The sequence below is a fragment of the Vombatus ursinus genome, unplaced genomic scaffold, assembly GCF_900497805.2.
Source record: "Vombatus ursinus unplaced genomic scaffold, bare-nosed wombat genome assembly UNPS02014813.1, whole genome shotgun sequence".
Classification (NCBI taxonomy): Eukaryota; Metazoa; Chordata; class Mammalia; order Diprotodontia; family Vombatidae; genus Vombatus; species Vombatus ursinus.
This window is the reverse complement of record NW_020954591.1, coordinates 22,298,531-22,320,098: the sequence shown is the minus strand read 5'-3', so window position 1 is coordinate 22,320,098 and position 21,568 is coordinate 22,298,531. Positions and strand designations below refer to the sequence as shown.

Below are 21,568 nucleotides of genomic sequence, written 5' to 3'. Positions count from 1 at the left end.
ATTGTCAGTTCATTTTGTTTATTACCCATATAGACATGAAAGTCCACAAGCACTGTTTTCTCCCCTGTTATTTTTTCCCAATAATCTCTGGGCACTTCTACTGCTGTTCTTGTTTCTAGGCCATATCCTCTGTCCTCTATAGAGTATTTAGTATTATGATTTTATTGAGGCATTTCTCCTCTCCTCAAATGAAAAGAAAAATCATTCCTAAGAAACCATGAGTTTCTTTTATATAAGTAAATCTATGGTGCTTGGTGGGGTAGGAGATAAAGAGAAAGAAAAAACATAGCTGACATTGTGTAATAATTATTCACAATCATTAAAAGTGACAATTGTGTAATAATATAATTAATTGCTGTTGCACATTGGTGTAGTACCTTATACTTACGTGGCACCAAATTTTTATTAGCTACTCATGACCAGTCCTTAAAGGACTGGCATTGTTTTTGTCTTCCCCTGCTTACAGATAAGGAAACTGAGGCATGAAGAGGTTATTGGTTATAATATTAATAGTTAAGTAGCAGTAGTAATAACAATAAAATAACAATAATTGATACTTCAGGATAGAGCTCCAAGCCTAGAGTGGGAAACACCTGAATTCAGATAAGGCCTCAGACACTTACTGTGTGACCCATAACAAGTCACTTAACCTTCCTTGTTTGCCTCAGTTTCCTCATCTGTAAAATGAGCTGGAGAAGGAAATGGAAAACCACTCCAGTATCCTTGCCAAGAAAACCCCAAACGGTGTCATGGAGAGTCAGACACAACTGAAAAGACCAAACAGCAACTATAACAAATTATTTATATGTAAGATTCTGCTATTTAAGGTTTACAAAGTGCTTTCTTCACAATAACCCTGTGAGTTTGGACAGTAATAGGGCACAGAATTGTGATATCATTGGTGTAGGGAACTTCTGAGTGAGGAAACCCTCTACAAATGCAAATCAGCACCTTCTCTGCAATTTCTCTGCAATTACTGACAGGAAAGTGACTCACCGAAGGTCAAGCAGCCAGTATGTGTGTCAGGCAGGACTTGAACTCAGGTTTTTTTTTTCATTTTGAGGATAACTATCCACCACACTGCCTCTTTATAAGGTAGGGAAGTCAATGTTATGATGTCCAGTTTTCGTTGTTATTCAGTCATTTCAGTTGTATCTGATTCTTCGTGACCCCATTGGGATTTTCTTGGCAAAGATACTGGAGTGGTTTGCCATTTCTTTCTCCAGCTCCTTTAACAAATGAGAAAACTCAAGCAAATTAAGTGACTTGTCCAAGGTGACACAGCTAATAAGTGTCTGAGGCTGGATTTGAACTCAGGAAGATGAATTTTCTTGACTTCAGGCCTGGCATTCTATCCATTCTGCCACCTGACTTCCTTCAAGTCCATTTTACAGATAAGAAAACTGACATCGTGACTAGGTCTGAATCACATAGCTACAAGGAGTCAGAGCTAGGCTGCAAATCCAAGTTTATCATTTTCCTTGGCATTTCCAAGATCCCATAATGAGTAAAGATCAGAGCAAAGCTTAAAATTCTCAGGCCTAACACCCCACATTTCTAATATAAATTAGCCAAAAGTAACATATCACTAAGCTGACAATCTTACTTATAACATCTCTCTTTTTTCCGGGTAGGAAGACAAACTAAACAAGAGAGAAGTAGATGAGCCAGAGGGTAAGACGCTGGGATCCGGTGCTCCGAGGAGTGACCAAGCCCTGCTCCTGGAGGTTAAGAGGACCCACCTGGCCCAGAGGATTGAAGATGTAGAATGGCAGCTGTCCCTCCTCCTTCATCTTGCAGATCCCAGAATGCATGCAGAAGAAGGCCGACTGGATCGCCATGCAAGTTTAGATCTCCTTCCCTTGCATTAAGGAGACTGTGGTTCCTACCGATTGGTGGCATCTTCAACATGAAGGATATGATGGGTTGCCTTGGAGATATTACCTTTCCAAAAAGCTGTAAAACTCAAGAAGTTTTGCAAGCAGATACAAGCAGAGAATGGAAGAGAAGACTTCTTTACAATATACTGTTCTTATATATTTTATATAGCAGTCTGTACTCATATTATACATATATGCATGTCTGTATTTCATCTTATTTCAAGAAATACTGTTACCTACTGGGCGCAAGGCTAGAGAGTGGGAATCGTCACTCTTCAGCAGATCAATTTGAGAGGCAGAGTGATGTTCTGGGTAGAGTACTGGCATTGGAGTCAAGAGGAATTAGATTCAAATTATGCTTTAGCTGTGTGACCTCAAATTAGTTACTTAACCTCTCTGAGCTTCATCTGTAAAATAGGGATAATAATGGCATCTACATTATAGAGTTGTTGTGACAAAAAATGAAATAGTTTCTATAAAGCATTTTACAAACCTTAAAGCACTAGATGAAGTGAGCTGTTATGATTAATTGTGTTATCCTCGATGTGGCTACCCCCTCCAAGCATACAGATCACAACCTATCCAAATTTTCTAATACAAGGGCAACTTTTGTCCAAGTCAACCTGTAAATCCTCAGCAGCAGGTGCACCCAAACATGATGGAGGCAATTTTTCTAGATGCTGGGAAAAGGAATAAAAAAAATGCCACAGTCCCAGTCCTTCATAAGCACAGTTATAAAATAGTCTTTTGCTCACTATTCTGTTGACGGGAAGCAATGAGATTCTGGGAAGTAGCATAAGAGCTGGGTAACATGGGGCCGTGGACCATTCATAAAGGGCCACAGCTTGGTTGCCTGCAGTTCTTTGTCCTGGCCTTATACTGATCTCCACCTTCGATGCATTGGCATAAGGAGATTTGAATTGCATGTGGAAAATTCAATCTCTTGGTTTTCCAAAAGGCTTAAGCTATAAGGAGAAATTATATCCTACGAGTAACTCTGACGTGAGACCTTCATTCTCCCATGCAAGGGAGAATTTACTATTCAGTAGATGCCCAATAGCCATTGAGAGAATCCCTGAGAGCACCTAGCTCCAGGGATGGACAGTGTTTGGGCTGGTGGAAAGGTAGAATTGGGACTGAGAACAGTCTATGTTCCTGGCCCTCGAGAAAGGAATTGGGGTGGAGTTAGTTTAGGAAGAGGAAACCCCAAGGGGAAGTGGAAGGGAGGAACAATTGTTCCCATGGCAGCTGGAATTCCTGGGGTTCTCCCCTTTCAATGTGCCATTTCCTCTCACCCAGGTGTCCCTGTTCATCTCCCAGGTAGGCCTGGTGATGCTCCTTGGCCCCCAGCCAGGCAGTTGTTGATGTGGGCAGCCCCAGCAGCAGCAGAGCTGTGGCAAGCCCCTCCAGCTTTGGTCAGGGAGCCCCGCTTCTCACAACAAACCTCGCCTGGGCCCTGGAATCTTGCCGACTTCAGCAAATGTTTACACCTGCTTCTCCATGGAGCAAGAATCTAAGCAAGGAATCTGACAAACAAAACAAAGGAGTGAGAGCACGGCGGGGAGCAGGGCGGCGGCCTTAGCTGCTTTTTTCTTTCCAGAGAACTGCCTGTTTCCTCAAACATTTTCTGGGCCCCTTGCCTGAGTTTTCAGCTTTCCCCTTGCCAGCTGCCCATGGTCCCAGTGCTTAGGGTATAATTTTTTTTCTGGCTAGTCATCCTCCACTCAAAGATTAGCCCCACTCAAGAAAGGGCATCATTCCCATAGCAGATTTCCATCACCATCCTAAGGTCCAAGGTTACTGCTAAGAAGGCAGTTGTGTACAAGGCTTGCCTGACTGACATCTTTGGTTTGAGGAGGTGGATTGCTGACCAGAACTCTAACATCGGGCCGATCTTGAGCAAGCTTTGTCCTTCTCGGCACGCCTAAACCATTTATCAAAATGTTTATCACCATTCTCCATGGAGGTGAGTGGAATCCCCTCTGTTATTCTTCTCCTAAGCCTCCTTACTCTAGCAGAAGGTCCTTGACGAGGGCAGCTAAGTAGAGCAGTGGATACAGCATGGGGCCTGGAGTCAGGAACATCCGAGTTCAGGTCCAGCCTCAAACACTTACTAGTTGTGTTGACGCTGGGCAAGTCATTTAACCCCTGAGGATAGTAATCCTCAGCTCCTCACCTGCAATGAGGACATACTAGAGAATGAAATGGCAAACCACTCCAATATCTTTGCCAAAAGTCTATGGGGTCAAGTAGAGTCAGACACAACTGAACAACTCAAAAACAACAAAGTCCTTGACGACAAGACAAGTGGAAAGTCATCCTATGTTTGGCTAATGCTCAATAGAAAGAGTTGTTACATAGACTGGATCAGCATAGAGGGTTACCCAGGGTAACAATTAGGCAGTTCTGTAGCACAGTAAATAGAGAGTTACTGGTCCTTGAGTTTAAATTCTCACTTAACCTTTATCTGCTTCAGTTTCCACATCTGTAAAATGGATATAACTGCATCTACTTCAAAGGGTTGTTATAAGGACCAAATAAGGTAACATGTAAAGTGCTTTGCAAACCTTAAAACTCTATATCAATACCAGCTATTATTACTATTGTTACTAAGAATCCTGTTTTGACCCTGCCACATGACAAGACATGTTGCTGGTTATATTCCCCACAATGCATCGCTCGTTTCTGTGCCTTAGTCCTTAAGTAGACTCTTTATTCACTCTATTTCCACTGTCCACAGAGAAATACTTTGCTAACCCTAGTAAATTGGAAACTGGACAACTCGACACCTCCTCCCACCCCCAACCACAAACCACTACTGGTAGACACACAATCAAAGGGTTCATTCACCCTGTCATACAACATTGCTGGAGCTCCTTCAGATTAGGGACAGCGTATTTAATAGGAAAAGAAAAGGAACCAGAGGCCCATGAGTTCTGGAACTAGGGAACATTACAACTGAAAGAGATCTTAGAAACCTTCTAGTCCAAACCCTTCATGTTACATAGAAGCAAATTAGGGCCCAGGGGAAGAAAATAAGTTTCCTAACATCACACAAGCGACTAGTAGCAAAGCCAAGGCCTAGAGCCCAGGTCCATGGTTCTTGGGCCATTGTCCTTTCTGCTTGCCCAGAGTTAAACCAAAGTAATCTCGGGGATAATCTAGATGACTCAGGAGATGCTTGTGTGGTTGCTCTCCTGTAACTTGCCTTCTTTACTCTTCCCTGTATTACTCCTCCCTCCCCCAGTTCTCCTTTTCTCACCTCCTACTCCATCTCCATGTGCCAAGCCTGATGACAAAGCCCAGACTAAAGCAACTCTCCCCATCATTGCACAGGTATGTATCCTCCATGGAAGTGCCATGAGGAACAATTTGAAGAGGAGTAGCTTTGCCAAGGCTCTGCCTCCCACACCATTCCTTTTGGGGAAGAGGCCAACTTCTCTAGCTCCTTCACACATGTGTTCTCCTATGTGTTCAGTGCTCTCCCGCTTCACCTCTGAGTCTTAGAATCTCTGGTTCAGGGGCCACTCCCTACATGAGTCCTTTCCTGATCTGTCCCAGCTATTAGCACTCTCTTCCTCTTTAAATTGTTTTGTATTTTCTCATATGACCTCATATATAGGTTGGATTTACTTGGGTATGTATTGCATACCTCCCCCACCCCTGCCTGGTAGAGTATATGCTGCTTGAGATCACAATAACTTTTTTAAAAATCTTTATCTATCCCCCAGAGCCTAACTCAGTGCCTCACATACTTTTTATTATTCAGTCATTTCAGTCATGTCCAACTCTTTGTGACCCCATTTGGGATTTTCTTGGCAAAGATATTAGAGTGGTTTGCCATTTCCTTCTCCAGCTCATTTTACAGATGAAGAAACTGAGGCAAACAGAGTTGAGTGACTTGCGCAGGGTCACACAGCTAGCAAGTGTTGGATTTGAACTCGGGAAGATTGAGTCTTCCTGACTCCAGGCCAGGCGTTCTATCCACTGGGCCAGTGGATAGAGTTCAAACATAATAGTCATTTAATAAACATTCGTTGAACTGAATTCCAGGGCCTGAGACAGGCTTAAGGATCTCATCAGAAGAATGGTATCGAGTTTCCTCCAGCTTATCACAGGACTAGATTTCTGAGCCTCCCCTCTCCCCACGCAGCACTTCCCACCACTAAAACATTAACACTGACCCCCCTCTCATTAACCACCTAAGAACCCAACCCATGGTCAAGGGCATTATCACTATAACCCCTGTAGTGGGACTTAATCACAACCTCAGACTTCTTCCTGCAGATCATGAAAAGACCCTATTTAATTCTCACTGCAAAGTAGAGGCGCTATTGAACAGTATCAAGCAGTGCTGTGGCTGTGAGCCCGAAGGTAAGCTGAGTATGACACTCAGGAATCCACACTGGGGTGGCTGCCCCACCAACCCCCTTTACCCTTCCTGCCTCGAAGAGATGACCGAGAATAGTGGGGGCTAGGATGGAGATGATTTCTGTAGGCCCCTTCCAACTCTCAGGATTTGTCAGAAATTTAGGGCCACCAACCTCTCCCCTTCTCACGAGTGTCCTAACTGGACTGAGTGGGCAGGCTCCTCCAGACTCCAAAGGCAGAAGCAACAAGCCAAACCAGAGGAAAACTGGGGAAAGGGCAGGGGGTGTTTGGTAGGCACCTATTTCTTCTTGGCATTCACCAGGAGACTTCTCTTTAGGAAATGGTCCAAGGCAAGTCAATGTCAAATACATTTCAGAGCTCCCTTATTCCCACAATGCCTCTCTGAGGCCAATTTTTTACCTACGAGAGTCAGAATAGTACAGTGGATAGAGCACTGAACTTGAAGTCAGAAAGATCTAGATTCAAATCCTGCCTCAGACACTAATTTCCTCATCTATAAAATGAGGATAATAACAGTTCTTACCCTCCCAGGGTTATTGTGAAGATGAAAAGAGATAATGTATGCAAAGCATTTTGCAAACCTTAAAAGTCAGGCAAGCTGTCATCAATATTACTATTATTATCCCTATTTTACATTAAAGATAGAAACTATATAGTGATATTATCCTGGCCCAGGCACAAAGGATGACTCAAGCATAAGAAGAGACACCACAGGTCTAAGCAAAAAGAGAAATGACATGGATCCAAATCCAGAGAAACGGTATAGACCCAGAAATGGAGAATGAATAGACTCAAATACAGAGAAAGACCCTCATTTCCTGATCTCCCATTCCAGGCTTGTGCCAGGCCAAGTCTATGTAGCTTAGAGGAGAGCTTTCCTATGAGAGGATTTCCTGGTAAACACAGGCAGGGGTATGTGTATTTTGGAATTACTCTGAAAGTATAGGTGGTCTTGGAAGAACATTGCCCCCATCTATAAGTCCATTTGCAAAATCTACCTCAATATCAGGGGAAATCTGAAGCCACCCATTAATCAGTTTCAAAGCCTATAATATCAACTCTGACTCTTCTGTTGGGCTATAGGGATGATTGAACTGGCAGATGAGAGTGGTCAGTTGAAAAACCTTCTCCAGTACCCTCAACTCTATGCATCTGAACTGCTGAAGCCCCGAGAAACCTATATCCCTTTTACTGTAAAACGTATGTATTATCCCAGTATTATATCCATCCCAGCAATGGTGTGAAGGATTGGTATGGGAAGAGGTTGTCTTAGAGCCAGGAGACTAGCAAAGAGCTTGAGCTGAATTTCCACTCTATGGCCTTTAGGCAAAACCACACATCAATTAACCTAAATCTATGTGGTTCTAACTTCTCCTATTCCCCATAGGAAGGAATGCTCACAGGCCTTTTCCAGGAAGTTGCCACAGGTTACAGACATCTCTTAGTCTCTGGGCACCTGACTGGGGCAATACCATATTTTCCAAGGTGTGTTACCCTATCAGGCTTGGCCCTCCCGGCTGTGGCCGCATCCTAGGGAAAGGTTGATTAATAAGCAAGTGAAGGAAGGAAGGAAGAAAAGAAAGAAGGAAGGAAGGAAGGAAGGAAAGAAGGAAGGAAGCAAGGAATAAATGAATGAATCTTTTTTGCCCTAACAGGACCTGAAGGTTCATCAGAGCCAGTCTTTGTGGCGCTATTAAAAGATGATGAAGTTATTGACTCTAAATTACTAGGTGAGTGGATCCTCCGAGCAATACCTCAGAAGTATTCCATGGAAGAAAGGATTATTTCTAGGTATGGGGAGAAGAAATTTTGGGCACACACAAACCCACACACTTATTGCCCCAGGCATTTGTATGGTATTTAGTGGTTTACAAAGCATTTTACAGTCACAGTATCTGTACAAAGTCCTATTCTGATGCTCCATACTAATAGCTGGCATTTATATAGCTCTTCAAGGCTTGCTAAGTGCTTCATAGATGCTCTCTCATTTAAACCTCACAACAACTCTGCAAGATAAGCTCTGTCTCTTGGCCCCCAGTTTGGCCCAGGTTCAGGTCTGGCCTATGGTTCAGGAAGAAATGCTGAGACTGATGACTTGTAGGTTATACAGAAGCCCCACACCTCTACATCGTGAACATTTTCTTCAAGAAAATAATTGGTAGGCACTGAATATGGAAAGTATGAAAATAACATCATAAAAGTGAAAATGTTTATATCTGAAAGATAGGAAAAGACTCATTATTTACATGGCAGTTATCCTTGAATCAGCTGTCTGTGTAAAGTCAGACCCCTAATTTGTCAGAGCAAAAATCAGTTTTAGTTAAAAAGAAAAGAAAAAGAAAAAGAAAAATTAATAGTGAGAAACAGCTATGGTAATACATTTTATCTTGAGTTATTTAAACAAGTAATTGACACTGAAAAAATGGGAAATGATTACAGTAATTTTGCATAGAGGTTTAACAACAAGGAGACCAAAAAGTCCAGAAAGCACCTTACTCAGCTAACACTAAAGCCAAAGGCAACACTGGCTTAGCATAAAAACTCACTTGTAAAATTTCACCTAAAGGATGATGGATGAATATGAGATGTATCATCTCGTATAGCAAAGAAAGTCAGTGGATGGTAAAAAAAACAGTTTAAAGAAAGCTCAAGGGCAGCTAGGTGGCGCAGTGGATAGAGCACCAGCCCTGGAGTCAGGAGGACCTGAATTCAAATCCAGCCTCAGACCAAACACTTGACACTTACTAGCTCTGTGACCTTGGGCAAGTCACTTAACCCCAATTGCCTTTAAAAAAAAAAAAAGCTTGACAACAGACTCAACTAAGCAAAATCATCCTAAGTACATTTAAGGAAGAAAATATCAAGTCAAGAAAGAGAAGGAACATGAAAAAGATCCACAAAGATTATTTTTTTTAATGTTTTCACCATCAAGGACAGTTGAACTACTGCACTTGAACTTTAAAACCATAATCCTTGATGGCCTTATAAGTGAGCTCAAAATGGTGCTAATGGGAACAAAGACATGAAAAGAAATCAGTTTGTTTGTTAATAAGGGATAAATCTCTGGGAGGAAGATTGAGAAATGTTATTATTGTTCAGTTGTTTCAACTATATCTGACTCATCATGACCCATTTGAGGTTTCTTGGCAAAGATACTGCAGTAGTTTGCCATTTCCTTCCCCAATTCATTTTACAGTGAGGAAATTGAGGCAAACAGGGTTAAGTGACTTGCCCTTGGTCACATAGCTAGTAAATGTCTGAGACTAGATTGGGGAAACATAGATGATAATAATAACAAAATAATAATACAAAATAATAACAAAAATAATAATAACAAAAGATATCAATAAACAATTTTTTTTAAAGAAATAAAGAAGGAAATATACATAGAGGTCAATGGAAGTAGCACAATGGATAGAGAACTGGACCTGGAATCAGAAAGACCTAAATTCAAAACCTACCTTAGACACCTCCTAACTGTGAGACCCTAGACAAGTCACTTAACTTCTGTCTGCCTCAATTTCTTTACTTGTAAAATGAGGATAATAATAGTACCCACTTCCAAGTGTTGTTGTGAGGATAAAATGAAGCAATGTTTGTAAAGCACTTTGTAAACCTTAAAGCACTATAAAATTCTGGTGACTATTATTATTATTATTGTTATATAACCAATGAGGGTCCTTGAAGAAGAATGTTAGTAAAAGATGTCATCAGAGGCAGCTAGGTGGTATAGTAGATAGAGCATCCACCCTGGAATCAGGAGGACCTGAGTTCAAATCTGGACTCAGACACATAACACTTACTAGGTGTGTGACTGTGGGTGAGTCACTTAACCCCAATTGTCTCACCAAAAAAAAAAAAAAAGATGTCATCAGGGAAATACAGGAGAGGAAGAGAAAAAAGGCTTGGTCACAGATCAAGGGAAGGGATTGATAGGTAGACAGCTAGAATGTTATGCAAGTATTCTCTCAATTTCAGGAGGAAGTGAGAAGTACCTCTGGCATACTAGGTGGGCCCCGTGGAGGAGACTTATTGGAGAACAGAGACATGAATAGCACAGGGCAGGCAGGCATGGCTGGGTTGCAACTTGTATCGGTGAAGGAAACAATGAATTCAGGGAGATCACGGATCCATTTGAGTATCTGAGAGTGATTCACGATTGTCCTGTGTGATAAGGAGGCTATTATCATCTTCACTTTACAAAGGAGGAAGCTGAGACATAACCTGAAACAGGTACCTGGATTTTGCTGTGGGCACACTGATAACAGCAACCAAAGCAGTATTCCTGGTGGCACTAGCTCTGGGTCCTGGAACTGTCCTCTCTTTAGTGGGCTCCAAAGGCAGAAAAACACATGTGTGTGTATGGGGATAGGAAGAATAGATGGAGAAATGAACCCTCCTGTTCAGCTTCAGGCTGTTTTTGTCTCGGCCAAGGGAAGCATATTTTTGGCCCAGATTACAGAGAATGGAATGGCTCCTGAGAGGGGGAGTGGGACATTTGTAGGATCATAGGATCAAATATCAGGAGTTCAAAATGACCTCAGATGACGTCTAGTCCAGCCCCTCAGTAGTGGACAGAACACTGGATTTGGAGCCAAGAAGACCTGAGTTTGAGTCCCACCTCTAGTACTTGCTAGCAATAGGACCCTGGAGAAGTCATTTAACCTGAATCTCAGGTTCCTCATCTGTAAAACGGAAAAAAATAATAGTATCTACCTCCCAGAATTAAAATTATATAATATACTTAAAGCACACTGAAAACTCTAAAGCTCTATGTACATGTGAGCTATTGCATGAATAGGCAGAGATTATGGTTTAGCAAGGGCAAGGTGGCTAAAACCTGGGTTCAAATCCCATCTTGGACAGCTGTGTGCACAGATAGTCACTTAACCTAGGCTAAGTCACTTAACCTCCCTGTGCCTCCGTTCTCCAATTTGTAAAATGGGCTTGGCTTGATGGCCCCACTGGTTCCTTCTAGTTCTAAATCTATAAGCCTATGATTTATACAGGACTTTTATTTCAAGCAGTAAACTAGAAACTGTTGAGAAGAGTTGGTCTCTGTCCTCAAATAGCTTTCAGTTTAGTTGAAAAGGCAAGAAGAGAAAAACCTTTCATGACAGAAACAACTTTAGAAAAACAAATCATGGCTATTTTCTCTCTCTTTTTTTTTCTTTCTTTTTCTTTTTTTTTTTTTTTTGGTGAGGCAATTGGGGTTAAGTGACTTGCCCAGAGTCACACACCTAGTATTATGTGTCTAAGGCTGTGTTTGAACTCAGGTCCTCCTGATTCCAGGGCCAGTGCTCTATCCACTGTATTTTATCTTTCCTTAACTGTGTCTTACACACCAACCAGCTGGTGCGCTCCTTAAGAGCTGACATGTGTCTTAGATTTCTCTGCATCCCCAGAAGCTCCTGGCCCACTGTTGATGTGGCCAACTGATTCAAAGAAACAACTGGAAAATAATTACTGAGTATGTACTATATCCACAAGTTCCTAAGCAGGAAACCAGCATAAAAGAACAACCAGCTAATTTTCAGGGTCTTGGACCGAACTACATGTTCTTGGTTCTCTTCCTGCTCTGCTCCTGTTTCCATTGAAGTAATCTGAGGAGCCCCAGTAAGAACCACTACATACTCTGTTAACACTTGACCCACATAGGAAGAGCCTGGGGTGAAATACCTTGGAGCTTCCTTGTTTGGACACTCACAAGCTGCCCTGCTGTCTTGCCATGTGTCTGCACAGCGAGGGAAGAAGGAGAACAGTCAACAGGAAGTCCTTTGGAGCCCAGTGTTGTGGTACAACCTGGTGATCAGCCACATTCCTTCCTTCCCAGCGTCATTAACAATAATAATATTTAACAGTTAGGTAACACAGTAGCGTCAGTGTGCTGGCAAGGCATATACTAATTCAGCTGCCCAACCAGCCACTCCCTGAAATGAGGGGTCGTATTGCCTCTGCAAGGTTGAAGCTAATAAAGAGCTTTTTCACAGTGCAAATGGCATTATTACTATAGGGAGACTCCGGACTTACTCTCCCAACCTGCGTAGGCTCTAGCTGGTTGGGGTGGCTGGGGTTATAGCAGCACCCCTTAGGGCTTGAGAGAGTCTTTCTAATGCTGTCTACCTGAGCTCTCATTAGGGTGTTTTCTTCCCTATATCAGCTACTAATGATTAGTGCCCCAGTACTGCTGAATCAATTGACAACAATTGGCTATTTACTGAAAAGATATAGTAAGAACAGAAATAAAAGCATTTCCTTCCATCATCTGGAGGTACATGCTCCCTTATACCATCTCAGTTCCTGGGAAGAGTGGGCTCAAATTTAAAGCAGTTTCTACAAAGAACTTATCCCCCATCAAGTTCACTTCTGAATTCAGCACAGCCAATGGGCAGAATTACTGCCCTGCTTCTAGGGTCCAGCCTGTTGGCTGCAGGGTATATCCACTGCTTGGCTTGCGTGCCAGTCATCACTCCTCAGGGCTTTGCTATTAGATTATAACTCTGGCCTGGACTCTAGCTCCTGGGTCTCTATCAGCTCACTCTCCCAATCTTTCAAAGTTCATAAGGTTGTAGCCTTATTTGTTCCATCTCAAATATTCTTTCTCCTCAAGGCAGAAAAGTATAAACACAACAGAAATGGAAGCCATGTGCTCATAGACTACATGGCAGCATGGGTAGGATAAAAGGTTCCAAGGCCTCTCTCTACATTAGAAAGCTTAGAGCAGCAGCCTTTGCCCCCTCACCAGAGCATAGCCAGGAAAGAAAAAGAAAACACTGTGACTCAATAGTGCCTTTTGAATGTATTCTCAGTTCTGGATCCGAAGTGAATCAGAAGGTGTCGCTTCTTCGTATGATAAGCTGATTGGGAACAATAGCTGTTCTTGTTCTAAATTGAGGAGCACAGTGCTTCCATTCCAGGTCATCTTGCCTTTCCAGAAGCAGAGTCCCCAGCCTCTTCCCTGTGGAGATTACATCAGTAGAGCATGTGGCTCATGCTTGCAAGGGATGAGCTTGGCCAGTCCATTGCATTATTTACTGGAAGAGGCAAAAGCACAGTGAAGGCTCTTTACAGATGTTTCCATCTCCCATCTTAAATATATACTGATAATACAGATGGAATGGCCCCCGTCACCTCCAAAATGAACATTGCATCAATAAACATGTACACAATCTGTCTGACCTCTCTGGGCTCCAGTTTCCTCATCTGTAAAATGATATTGGACTATATAACTTATGTATGGCTAATTTGGAAGAGGATTACTGCATGCAGAGCTATGCTAGGCACAGGAAAAAATTCAGAGATTAGATAAAACACAGAATTTCCTCTTGAGGAGCTCAGTCTAATAGGGTGATAATATAGAGATAGACAATTTTATTACATAGTATTACATGACAAGTATCTTAGAGAGTTACAAAATAGTGTGCTATTTGAGATGTGAAGGCCAAGGTGGCCACCAATGGGAATATCCGGGAAGGCTTCATAGAAGAAAAAGCATTTTAAATTGAGCTTTGAAAGGATGGAGAGGGAAGGTACTGCTGAGAGAGAGAGAGCTTGAGCACAGACGTGGAAGTGGAAAATAGAAGGGTTACGTTCAAGAGACAGAAAGTAATACAGTTGGGCTAGAGTATAGAAGACATAGAGAGGCATAAGGAGAAGAGGTAGTAATACTCCCATCTGTGGTGGGCTTTGAATGCCAAGCAAATTTTTATGAACGTTACTCAGTGGGCAGCTGGACTGAGTTTCTGAATCACTCTAACACATTAAGAAATTAATGTATTTCTATTCTGCACAAGCATCTGAGAACTGGTGCTCAGTGGTAGAAAGAGACCCTTATCAAGGACTTTTGGTTTGAGAGGAAGGGGTGCTTACTATCTGTGCCGAGGAAATTACTGAAAGGACTTTATGTCATACTGTGGAGTCCTTGGGAAATTGTAATACAGGGAGTAAGACAGAAGGAAGACAGTGCAGCTGTACTGGGTGAACTGCCAGAAACATTCCCAACTACCCAAAGACACAGCTAGAAGGGAAGGGAGTCATTGGAAATTAGTTACTAAACCCATCGCCCATAACCAGGAGTCACAGCACATTTTTGAAGCCATCACGGTGAGAGGTCAATGCCGTGAAAGGATGATGTCAGCCAGCCTGGGGCCAGAGTTTCCCAGGATCAGACACTCTCCTCAACAGCCAATGGGAATAGTGGTAGGGGCTGATCCCATGGGACAAGCAGCCAGGCAACCAGTATGGGAGATCAGTATAGAAAAGAGAATCATTTCCAGGGTAGAGGGAGAGGAGAATCCCTACCAAGAAGAAAAGAAAATGTTTGACTCTTAGTTAGTTAGTTGACTCTTGACTCCATAGAGACAAGGCAGGAATTGGCAAGGGGCTAGTGTAGACAATATAGGACACCACTAGAGAGTCGTTGCTGACTCACATTTGACATCTCCTTGGAGCTTTATGCAGTGCCCTAAGATAATGGGATCTGAATGTCTTCAAATAATAGACAACCAATTTGGTAGCACTGAAAGTACACGGGGTGACTATGTGAAGGTCCTTGATACCCACCAAAAGGAGGAAGAAAAGGCCTCCAACTTCATGTTGTGGTTAAAAAGGGTGAGAAATAACGAAAAGCATAGTGTCTACGGAGGGCGTGGACCGTGATAGGTTGACTCAAGGAATTAGGGGATCATGTTGAAATACTAGGGACTCCCCTGTCCATTACCTAGAATTGGTGTGGTTGGTTCAGTCACCTAGAAACAAAGCTAATGGAGTAAGCGTGTGAGGTAAGGAGTTACCATAGAATCCCAAGAAAGTTCTTCAGGGATAGGCCACCAAGAACACAAGAAAAAGTGACTCAAATCACCCAAACTGGACTAAAGTAGCCCATATCAAGCTTCCTGGAAGTTGGCCCAGCAAGGAGGAGCAAAATAGATTAACATGATAGGATACTTCAGAAGGGGCAGCAAAAGGGCTGGGGGATGGGGGTGAGGGAGGGGGTGGGGGAGGGGAAGCAGGAAGTGGAATAACTATAGACAACTGTTTGAAGGCTCTGCAGGGTCTGAGGAACAGAGGATCATCTGAGGAAAAAACTCAGGGCAAGGCAGGGGCCACTGAGGTCTCACTTAATGAACGACACATATGATGACCCCATGGAGCACATATACAACCCACTTCAGTGTCTTCCAACCTTTCTAAAGCGACCTCAGAATTGGCCTTTTGTTTTCTTTCTTTTTTTTTTTTTTTTTTGACTAGGCAATGGGGTTAAGTGACTTGCCCAGGGTCACACAGCTAGTAAGTGTTATGTGTCTGAGCTCGGATTTGAACTCAGGTCCTCCTGAATTCAGGGCCAGTGCTCTATCGCTGCGCCACCTAGCTGCCCCCGCCTTTTGTTTTCAATTTGAGACTAAGCTTTCCTTTCTTACCCAAACTGGAAGTACAATGGCCACTCGTGGGCCTGATCCCAATGTTAATCAGCACAGAAGTTTTGGCCAGCTTTATTTTTGACTTGGGCCCCTTTGCCCTTCCTTAGGCATTCTGGTGAGCCTCCCCCCACTGCCAAGGGCTCACTACAGATAGTGTAGACACCACATTGGCTTAGCCCACTGCAGCTCAGAATTCCTGAGATAAAGAAATCCACTGCCTCAATCTACCTCAGTAGTGGGGATTACAAGTGGACAGTGCCACATCCAGTTAGAAAACTGCTTTTTGCAGAGATGGAGGCTCCCTCTGAATCTTAGAATCCTATATTTTCAAATAGATAGATAAATGATAGATGATAAATGAATGAATGCATAAATAAGTGAATAAGTAAATGAATGAATGGTGGATTTTTTTAAAAGATTAAACTGGAACAAATTCAAATTAATAGAATAGGTTGTGAACAGTAATTGCATCGATTCGGCATTTCACTCAGTTTGAATCTGACTTAGAGGCAACTAGATGGTGTCACATGTAGAGGGTTGACTTAGAGTCAGGAAGACCTAAGTTTGAATCCTGCCTCAGACACTTGCTGTGTGATCCTGGACAAATCACTTAACCACTCTGTGTATCAATTTCCTTATCTGTAAATATGGATAATGACAGTACCTACCTCACAGAGGCATTGTGAGGATTAAATGAGATAATATTTGTAAAACACTTCACAAACCTTAAAGCATTATATAAATGCTAGCTGTTATTATTACATACCCACTGTGGGCCACAGTTTTCCATCTACAAAATAATAATAGTCCTCGCTATGAATCTGACTTGAGACTAATTTGAATAAACCCAGCAAATAGTGAGCAAACATTTACTAGGCCAGAAGTAGGAATAAAAAATACTGATTCTACTTCCCTGGCTCTCAGTGGTGAAGGAAATGTTCAGCAGAGCAGGTTGGTCAGAATGCTGCGGAGGGTGATGCATTTTGTACTGCTTGGCGCTTTGGCCTCAGACAAGAGATGCTTTCCTCTAAAGGGATGATTGCTGTGACTTTAGCTGAGCTTTAAGACTTTGGAAGGTTGGATAATGTAGGTGCCCCGTTCCTTCCTTATCTGAGCTCCTTGCTCTTTCTCTGAAGCTACCCTGAGGCTTGCAGGAAACTCCAACTCCCCAGTGTCTGAGAAGCAACCAAAATCTGGGAAGACCAAGAGAAAAACCTTGACTTCTGAAGCTCGGAGCCGAAAGGTGAGTATCTAACTGAAGGTCTCAGCTGGCCTTTCTCTTTTCCTGCCATTAACACATGCCAAATCTGTCTTTGTTTCTGTTTCAGGCAAACTGAGAACCTCCCCAAGGAGCAACAGGAGGCAGGATGGGACCTAGGGAGATGTGCTGAATTCAGAGTTGGCGGACATGGGTTTGAATCCTGACCCTGCCACAAATGACCTTTGTGACCTTGAACAAATCCCTTTACCCTCTCTGGGCCTCAGTTTCCTCATCTATAAAATGAAGGGGATGGATAAAAGATCTCTAAGATCCCATCAGGCTTTAACTCTATGAAACTAGAGCAGAATCATGTCTATATCATGTCCTTTATGCGGGATGGGGAGACACTGTGAAAGGGCATTATGGCAAAGCATCTGCTTTAGCTGGTAGTAAAACATTTCTACAATCTGTAATAAATAACATTTGCATACACTACTAAGCTAGAAATGTATCCTGCTGTCACCCATCCATTACGAATACTTGTATTATCTACTTCATGGCTTATTGGTAGCAAATTTTTAATCCCAGGTTGTCTCACCACCGCACACTTATGCACCATCTTCTCCCAACCAGCCCAACTTTTTGGTTCCAATTAATTGGTGAAGATTCAGGGAAAATTAGTGATATTGTTTCCAAAGATCTTTGATTTTGTCTACATAATTCAATTCTACAAATGTTTATAAAGTACCTGGCAGGGTGGTAAAACACGAGGATAGAGTTACAAAACAGTCCCTGTTCTCAAGGAGTTTACATTCTCTTGGAAAGATACATGTGTATAAATAAGTACATGCAAAATAATTTTAAAAGCAAGAGAGTGCTAAAAACAGAGAAAATCAGGAAAGGTCTCCTGCTGGAGAAGGGAGCACTCCTGTGCTTTGAAGGAAGCTAAGGACTCAACATGTCAGTAGTGAGAAAAGTGCATTTCAGACTTGGCAGAGCTATGTGGATATTTGTTTCTTCAGTGAAGATCACCATTTCTCCCTGTCTTAATACAGAGTTTCATAGCAACAGGAAACCACTGGGGTTAAAATTGAGTGGGGAGGTGGGGTGCAGGGAGTGGGTGACATAATTGGACCTATGTTCTAGAAAAATCACTTTAGTGGCTAGCTGAAAAATGGATTGAAGTGGGGAAAGGCTTGAAGCAGGCAGACCCACCAGCAGGATATTGCAATAATTGAGGCATGAAGTGATGGGGGGCCTGCACTAGAGTAATGACAGTGTCAGAAGAGAAGGTATATGTGAGAGATGTTGCAAAAGTAAAATTGGTAGGCATTGACAACAGCTTGGATACGGGAGGTGGAGGGGAAGGAGAGAGAAACTCCTAGGTTGTAAGTTGAAGGATTAGGAGGATGGTGTTGCCCTCTACAGTAATTGGGGAGGTGAGCAGCAGGGAGTGTTTAGAGGGAAACTATTTCTATGGCAATAACAATAATATAAAATAAAATCATAAGTGGGAGGCTCTAGTGGGGAGCAGGTAAAGGCACAGAATGCCTGGGAGAAAAGTATGCCCCCAAAAGAGGTAGAAGAAGCAAATTTTCCCCATTTAAAATATTAATCAGAGCTGGTCCTAAATGCAAGAAAGAGAGAGAGAACTATCACAGAGTCTTCAAATTGGAAGGGATTGTAGAGATCATCTAATCCAATCTCTCTCTCAGTGCCTGGATCCCCACTACAACACCCCTGACAGATACTCACCTTCTACTTGAACACTTTCAAGTGTTCTTCTTGAACACTTCTACTTGAACACTTTCTACTTCTACTTGAAGCTTCTACTTGAACACTTTCAGCAACGAGGTACTCACTACTTCAGGAAGCCAGCCAACCTGTTGCTGGACAGCTCTAATTGCCCCCTCCTCTAGAACCACATGGAATAAGACTAATCTTTTTTGTGTAATAACCCTGTTTTTGAAGAAAGCAATTGTCTCTACAATTACATATCCCCACTTAATTTAATCCCCATAAGGTGTTGTTGAAAGTCCTTTCACCATCCTGATCACCCTCATTGGGAAAGAATACAATTTATCGACGTCCTTCTTCAAGTGTGGTCCCCAGAACTAGAGTTCTCTAGGTGTGGTCTGAGTACAGCAGGACTCTTTTTCTGGGTTCTAGATATTATACAAAAGAGGATTGCTTTTTGGCATCTACATCACACTATTCTCATATTGAGTTTGCAGTCAACCAAAACCCATTACATTGTTTTACACAAAATGATATTTAATCAGGCATGCTTCATTTTGTGTGCATGCAACTCATGTTTCTTACCCTAAGTTCGACCTAGCAGTTCTCGAAGTATGGCTTTAAGACTACTGTGGGGGCCTCAAAGTCAGAACTATTTTTACAATAATACAAAGATATTTTCATTTCTAATATGGTAAATATTGGTTGTTGTGACACCAAAAACAAAAGTTAGACCTCATTTCAGGTTGATGATGACTCATTTATCAAAACTTATTGCATATAGTGGACCACTTAACTGGATTGTCATCTAGTTCACATTTCTTTTTTAAAAATTTTTCCACTTAATAGTAATTTATTTCTTTCCAATTATATATAAAGATAGTTTTCAACATTCATTTTCATGAGACCTTGAGTTCCAAATTTTTCTCCCTCCCTTTCTCCTCTCCCCTCTCCCTAAGACAGCAAGCAATCTGATATAGGTTATACATGTACAATCATGTCAAAAAATATTTCCACATCAGTCATGTTGTGAAAGAAGAATCAGAACAAAAAGGAGAAACCACAAGAACAATTCACATTTCTTTTCTTCATCTTATCTACAAGGAAATCGTGAAGGACTTTGTCAAGAACCTTGTTGAACTTCAGATACAGTATACCTGCAACATTTCTGTGATCTTAGAGACAAATTAGATGCCAAAGGTTCACATATAAGCTGAAATTTTGTCTATGCTAATTGTCTCTGCTCCTGCTTTGCATATGTAAATTCTGATGCTACCCTTTCAGAGATCTGTCATTTCATCAGCATGTGTGCTCCCACCTACTGTTGTGGATCGCAACCCGGCTAAAAACCCCCACTACAGTTTAGTACTTGGTCTTCAAGTGTTGCTACGACCAAAGTTTCATAAATAAAAGGCATAGAAAATGTGTCTATTGTTTTGCTTGTACTTTGGAATGAATTGTATTATAAAGTGTAAATATTTTCAAATCTGGTTGTAATAGGCCAGAGAGGTGAGCAGGCTGGGCTATGACTCAGGTCCAAGACTGGAAGGAAAGGAGACGCTCACAGTTTATCTGACAGTTAGGACAAGGAGGTTTGCTTAGCCATAGCAGGGAATGGATTTCAAAAGCAGGAAAAAAATATTTATTGAAGACAGAACCTTGATCTAACCTTGCAACTCTTCTGTTTTGGTCATGGTATTGGTCATGCTGCTGGTCTGCGGTCAGAAATCTGAGAAAGGAGCTCCAGTGCCTTATGTCCTAGCCGGTTTTGTGACTGGGCTTACCAAGAAGTCTTTGCTCACTGAGGAAATTAAAACTTGAGGCCAATAACTTTTAAGGAAAACCTAACCTAACCTGCATATGGCAGGTCTTTAGAATATTGTTCCCAGAACACTAGTAAGCAAATAATAATTAACAGTTTCTTAGTTGCCCAGTGTTAATGCTGATGTTACAGTCAGCTTAGAAGGAAAGAAAGAAGGAAGGAAGGAAGGAAAGAAGGAAGGAAGGAAGGAAACAAGTGTTTATTAAGCACCTACTATATGCCAGGCATTTTGAGAATATTATCTCATTTGATCCTTACAACCCTGAGAGGTAGATGCTATTATTATCACTATTTCACAGATGAGGAAACTAAGACAAACAGATGCTAAGTGATTTTCCCTGGGTCACAGTCAGTGTCTGAGGCCAGACTTGAATCAAGTCTTCATGACTCCAGGCCCAGAGCTCTATCCACTATGCCAGCTAGCTGCCTTTTATTTCTCTATGTTCTGTGTCTCTCCCTCTTCTGCCATAATTATCACCCTTTAGGAAAATATTCATAAAGTCCTGAATGCTCTTTTGTAGGGACCATGGCAATTATGAATAATGAAATTTGTGAATATTTACAAACAGTAGCACCTCTAGTTAACCATTTCTGTCAGGATGGAAAGTCCAAGTTGGAAAGTGAGGAATCTAGAATCCTATAACTGGAAATTGCCATAACATTTATCTAGTTACAACTTCCTGCACAACAAACAAATTCCTTAGGTATGTAATCCAATCAAAAAAGTTTTAAAAGAAAAAGGATGGGGAAGGGACAAGACTGCCTGTGTGTTTCCCCAGGATAGAAACCATGGAGAGTTGCTACAATGAAGAAGAGTCAAGGAAACACCTATAAGTTCACAGGAGACAAACCTAAGATACGAGCCAATAGTGAAATTCCTGACCTCAAGCATCTGTATGCAAATGCCCAAAGTTTAAGTAAGTCAAGACAGGATAGTTTAGTAGATAGAATGTTCGAATTGGAGTCAAGAAGTGGGTTCATATCCTCTACCACGCTTACTAGACGTACAATCCAGGGCAAGTTATTTAAACTCACTGGGCTTCAGTTTTCTCATCTCTAAGACAAGGTAGTTGAACTCAATGACTTCTAGGGTCCCTTCCAGCTCAAAATCTAGGGT

General features: G+C 42.0%; 1 protein-coding gene across 1 annotated transcript; it reads left to right on the top strand.

The window, feature by feature from the left end:
- The first annotated feature begins 3,437 nt into the window (after positions 1–3,437).
- LOC114022830 (uncharacterized protein CXorf65 homolog) lies at positions 3,438–17,655 on the top strand. Its single transcript, XM_027835265.1, has 6 exons — positions 3,438–3,846; positions 6,168–6,254; positions 7,356–7,472; positions 7,928–8,002; positions 16,828–16,934; positions 17,020–17,655. The coding sequence occupies exons 1-6, from the start codon at positions 3,822–3,824 to the stop codon at positions 17,026–17,028; spliced, it is 420 nt and encodes a 139-aa protein (XP_027691066.1). The 5' UTR covers positions 3,438–3,821; the 3' UTR covers positions 17,029–17,655.
- Positions 17,656–21,568: the final 3,913 nt, after the last annotated feature.

Bases quoted from the DNA above. Each gene is read 5' to 3' on its own strand.
- LOC114022830 (XM_027835265.1), top strand. From the start codon at position 3,822: ATGTTTATCACCATTCTCCATGGAG. The intron at 6,255-7,355 runs GTAAGCTGAGTA...GTTGGGCTATAG, and splicing joins CTGTGGCTGTGAGCCCGAAG to GGATGATTGAACTGGCAGAT. The intron at 7,473-7,927 runs GTATGTATTATC...TTGCCCTAACAG, and splicing joins TATCCCTTTTACTGTAAAAC to GACCTGAAGGTTCATCAGAG.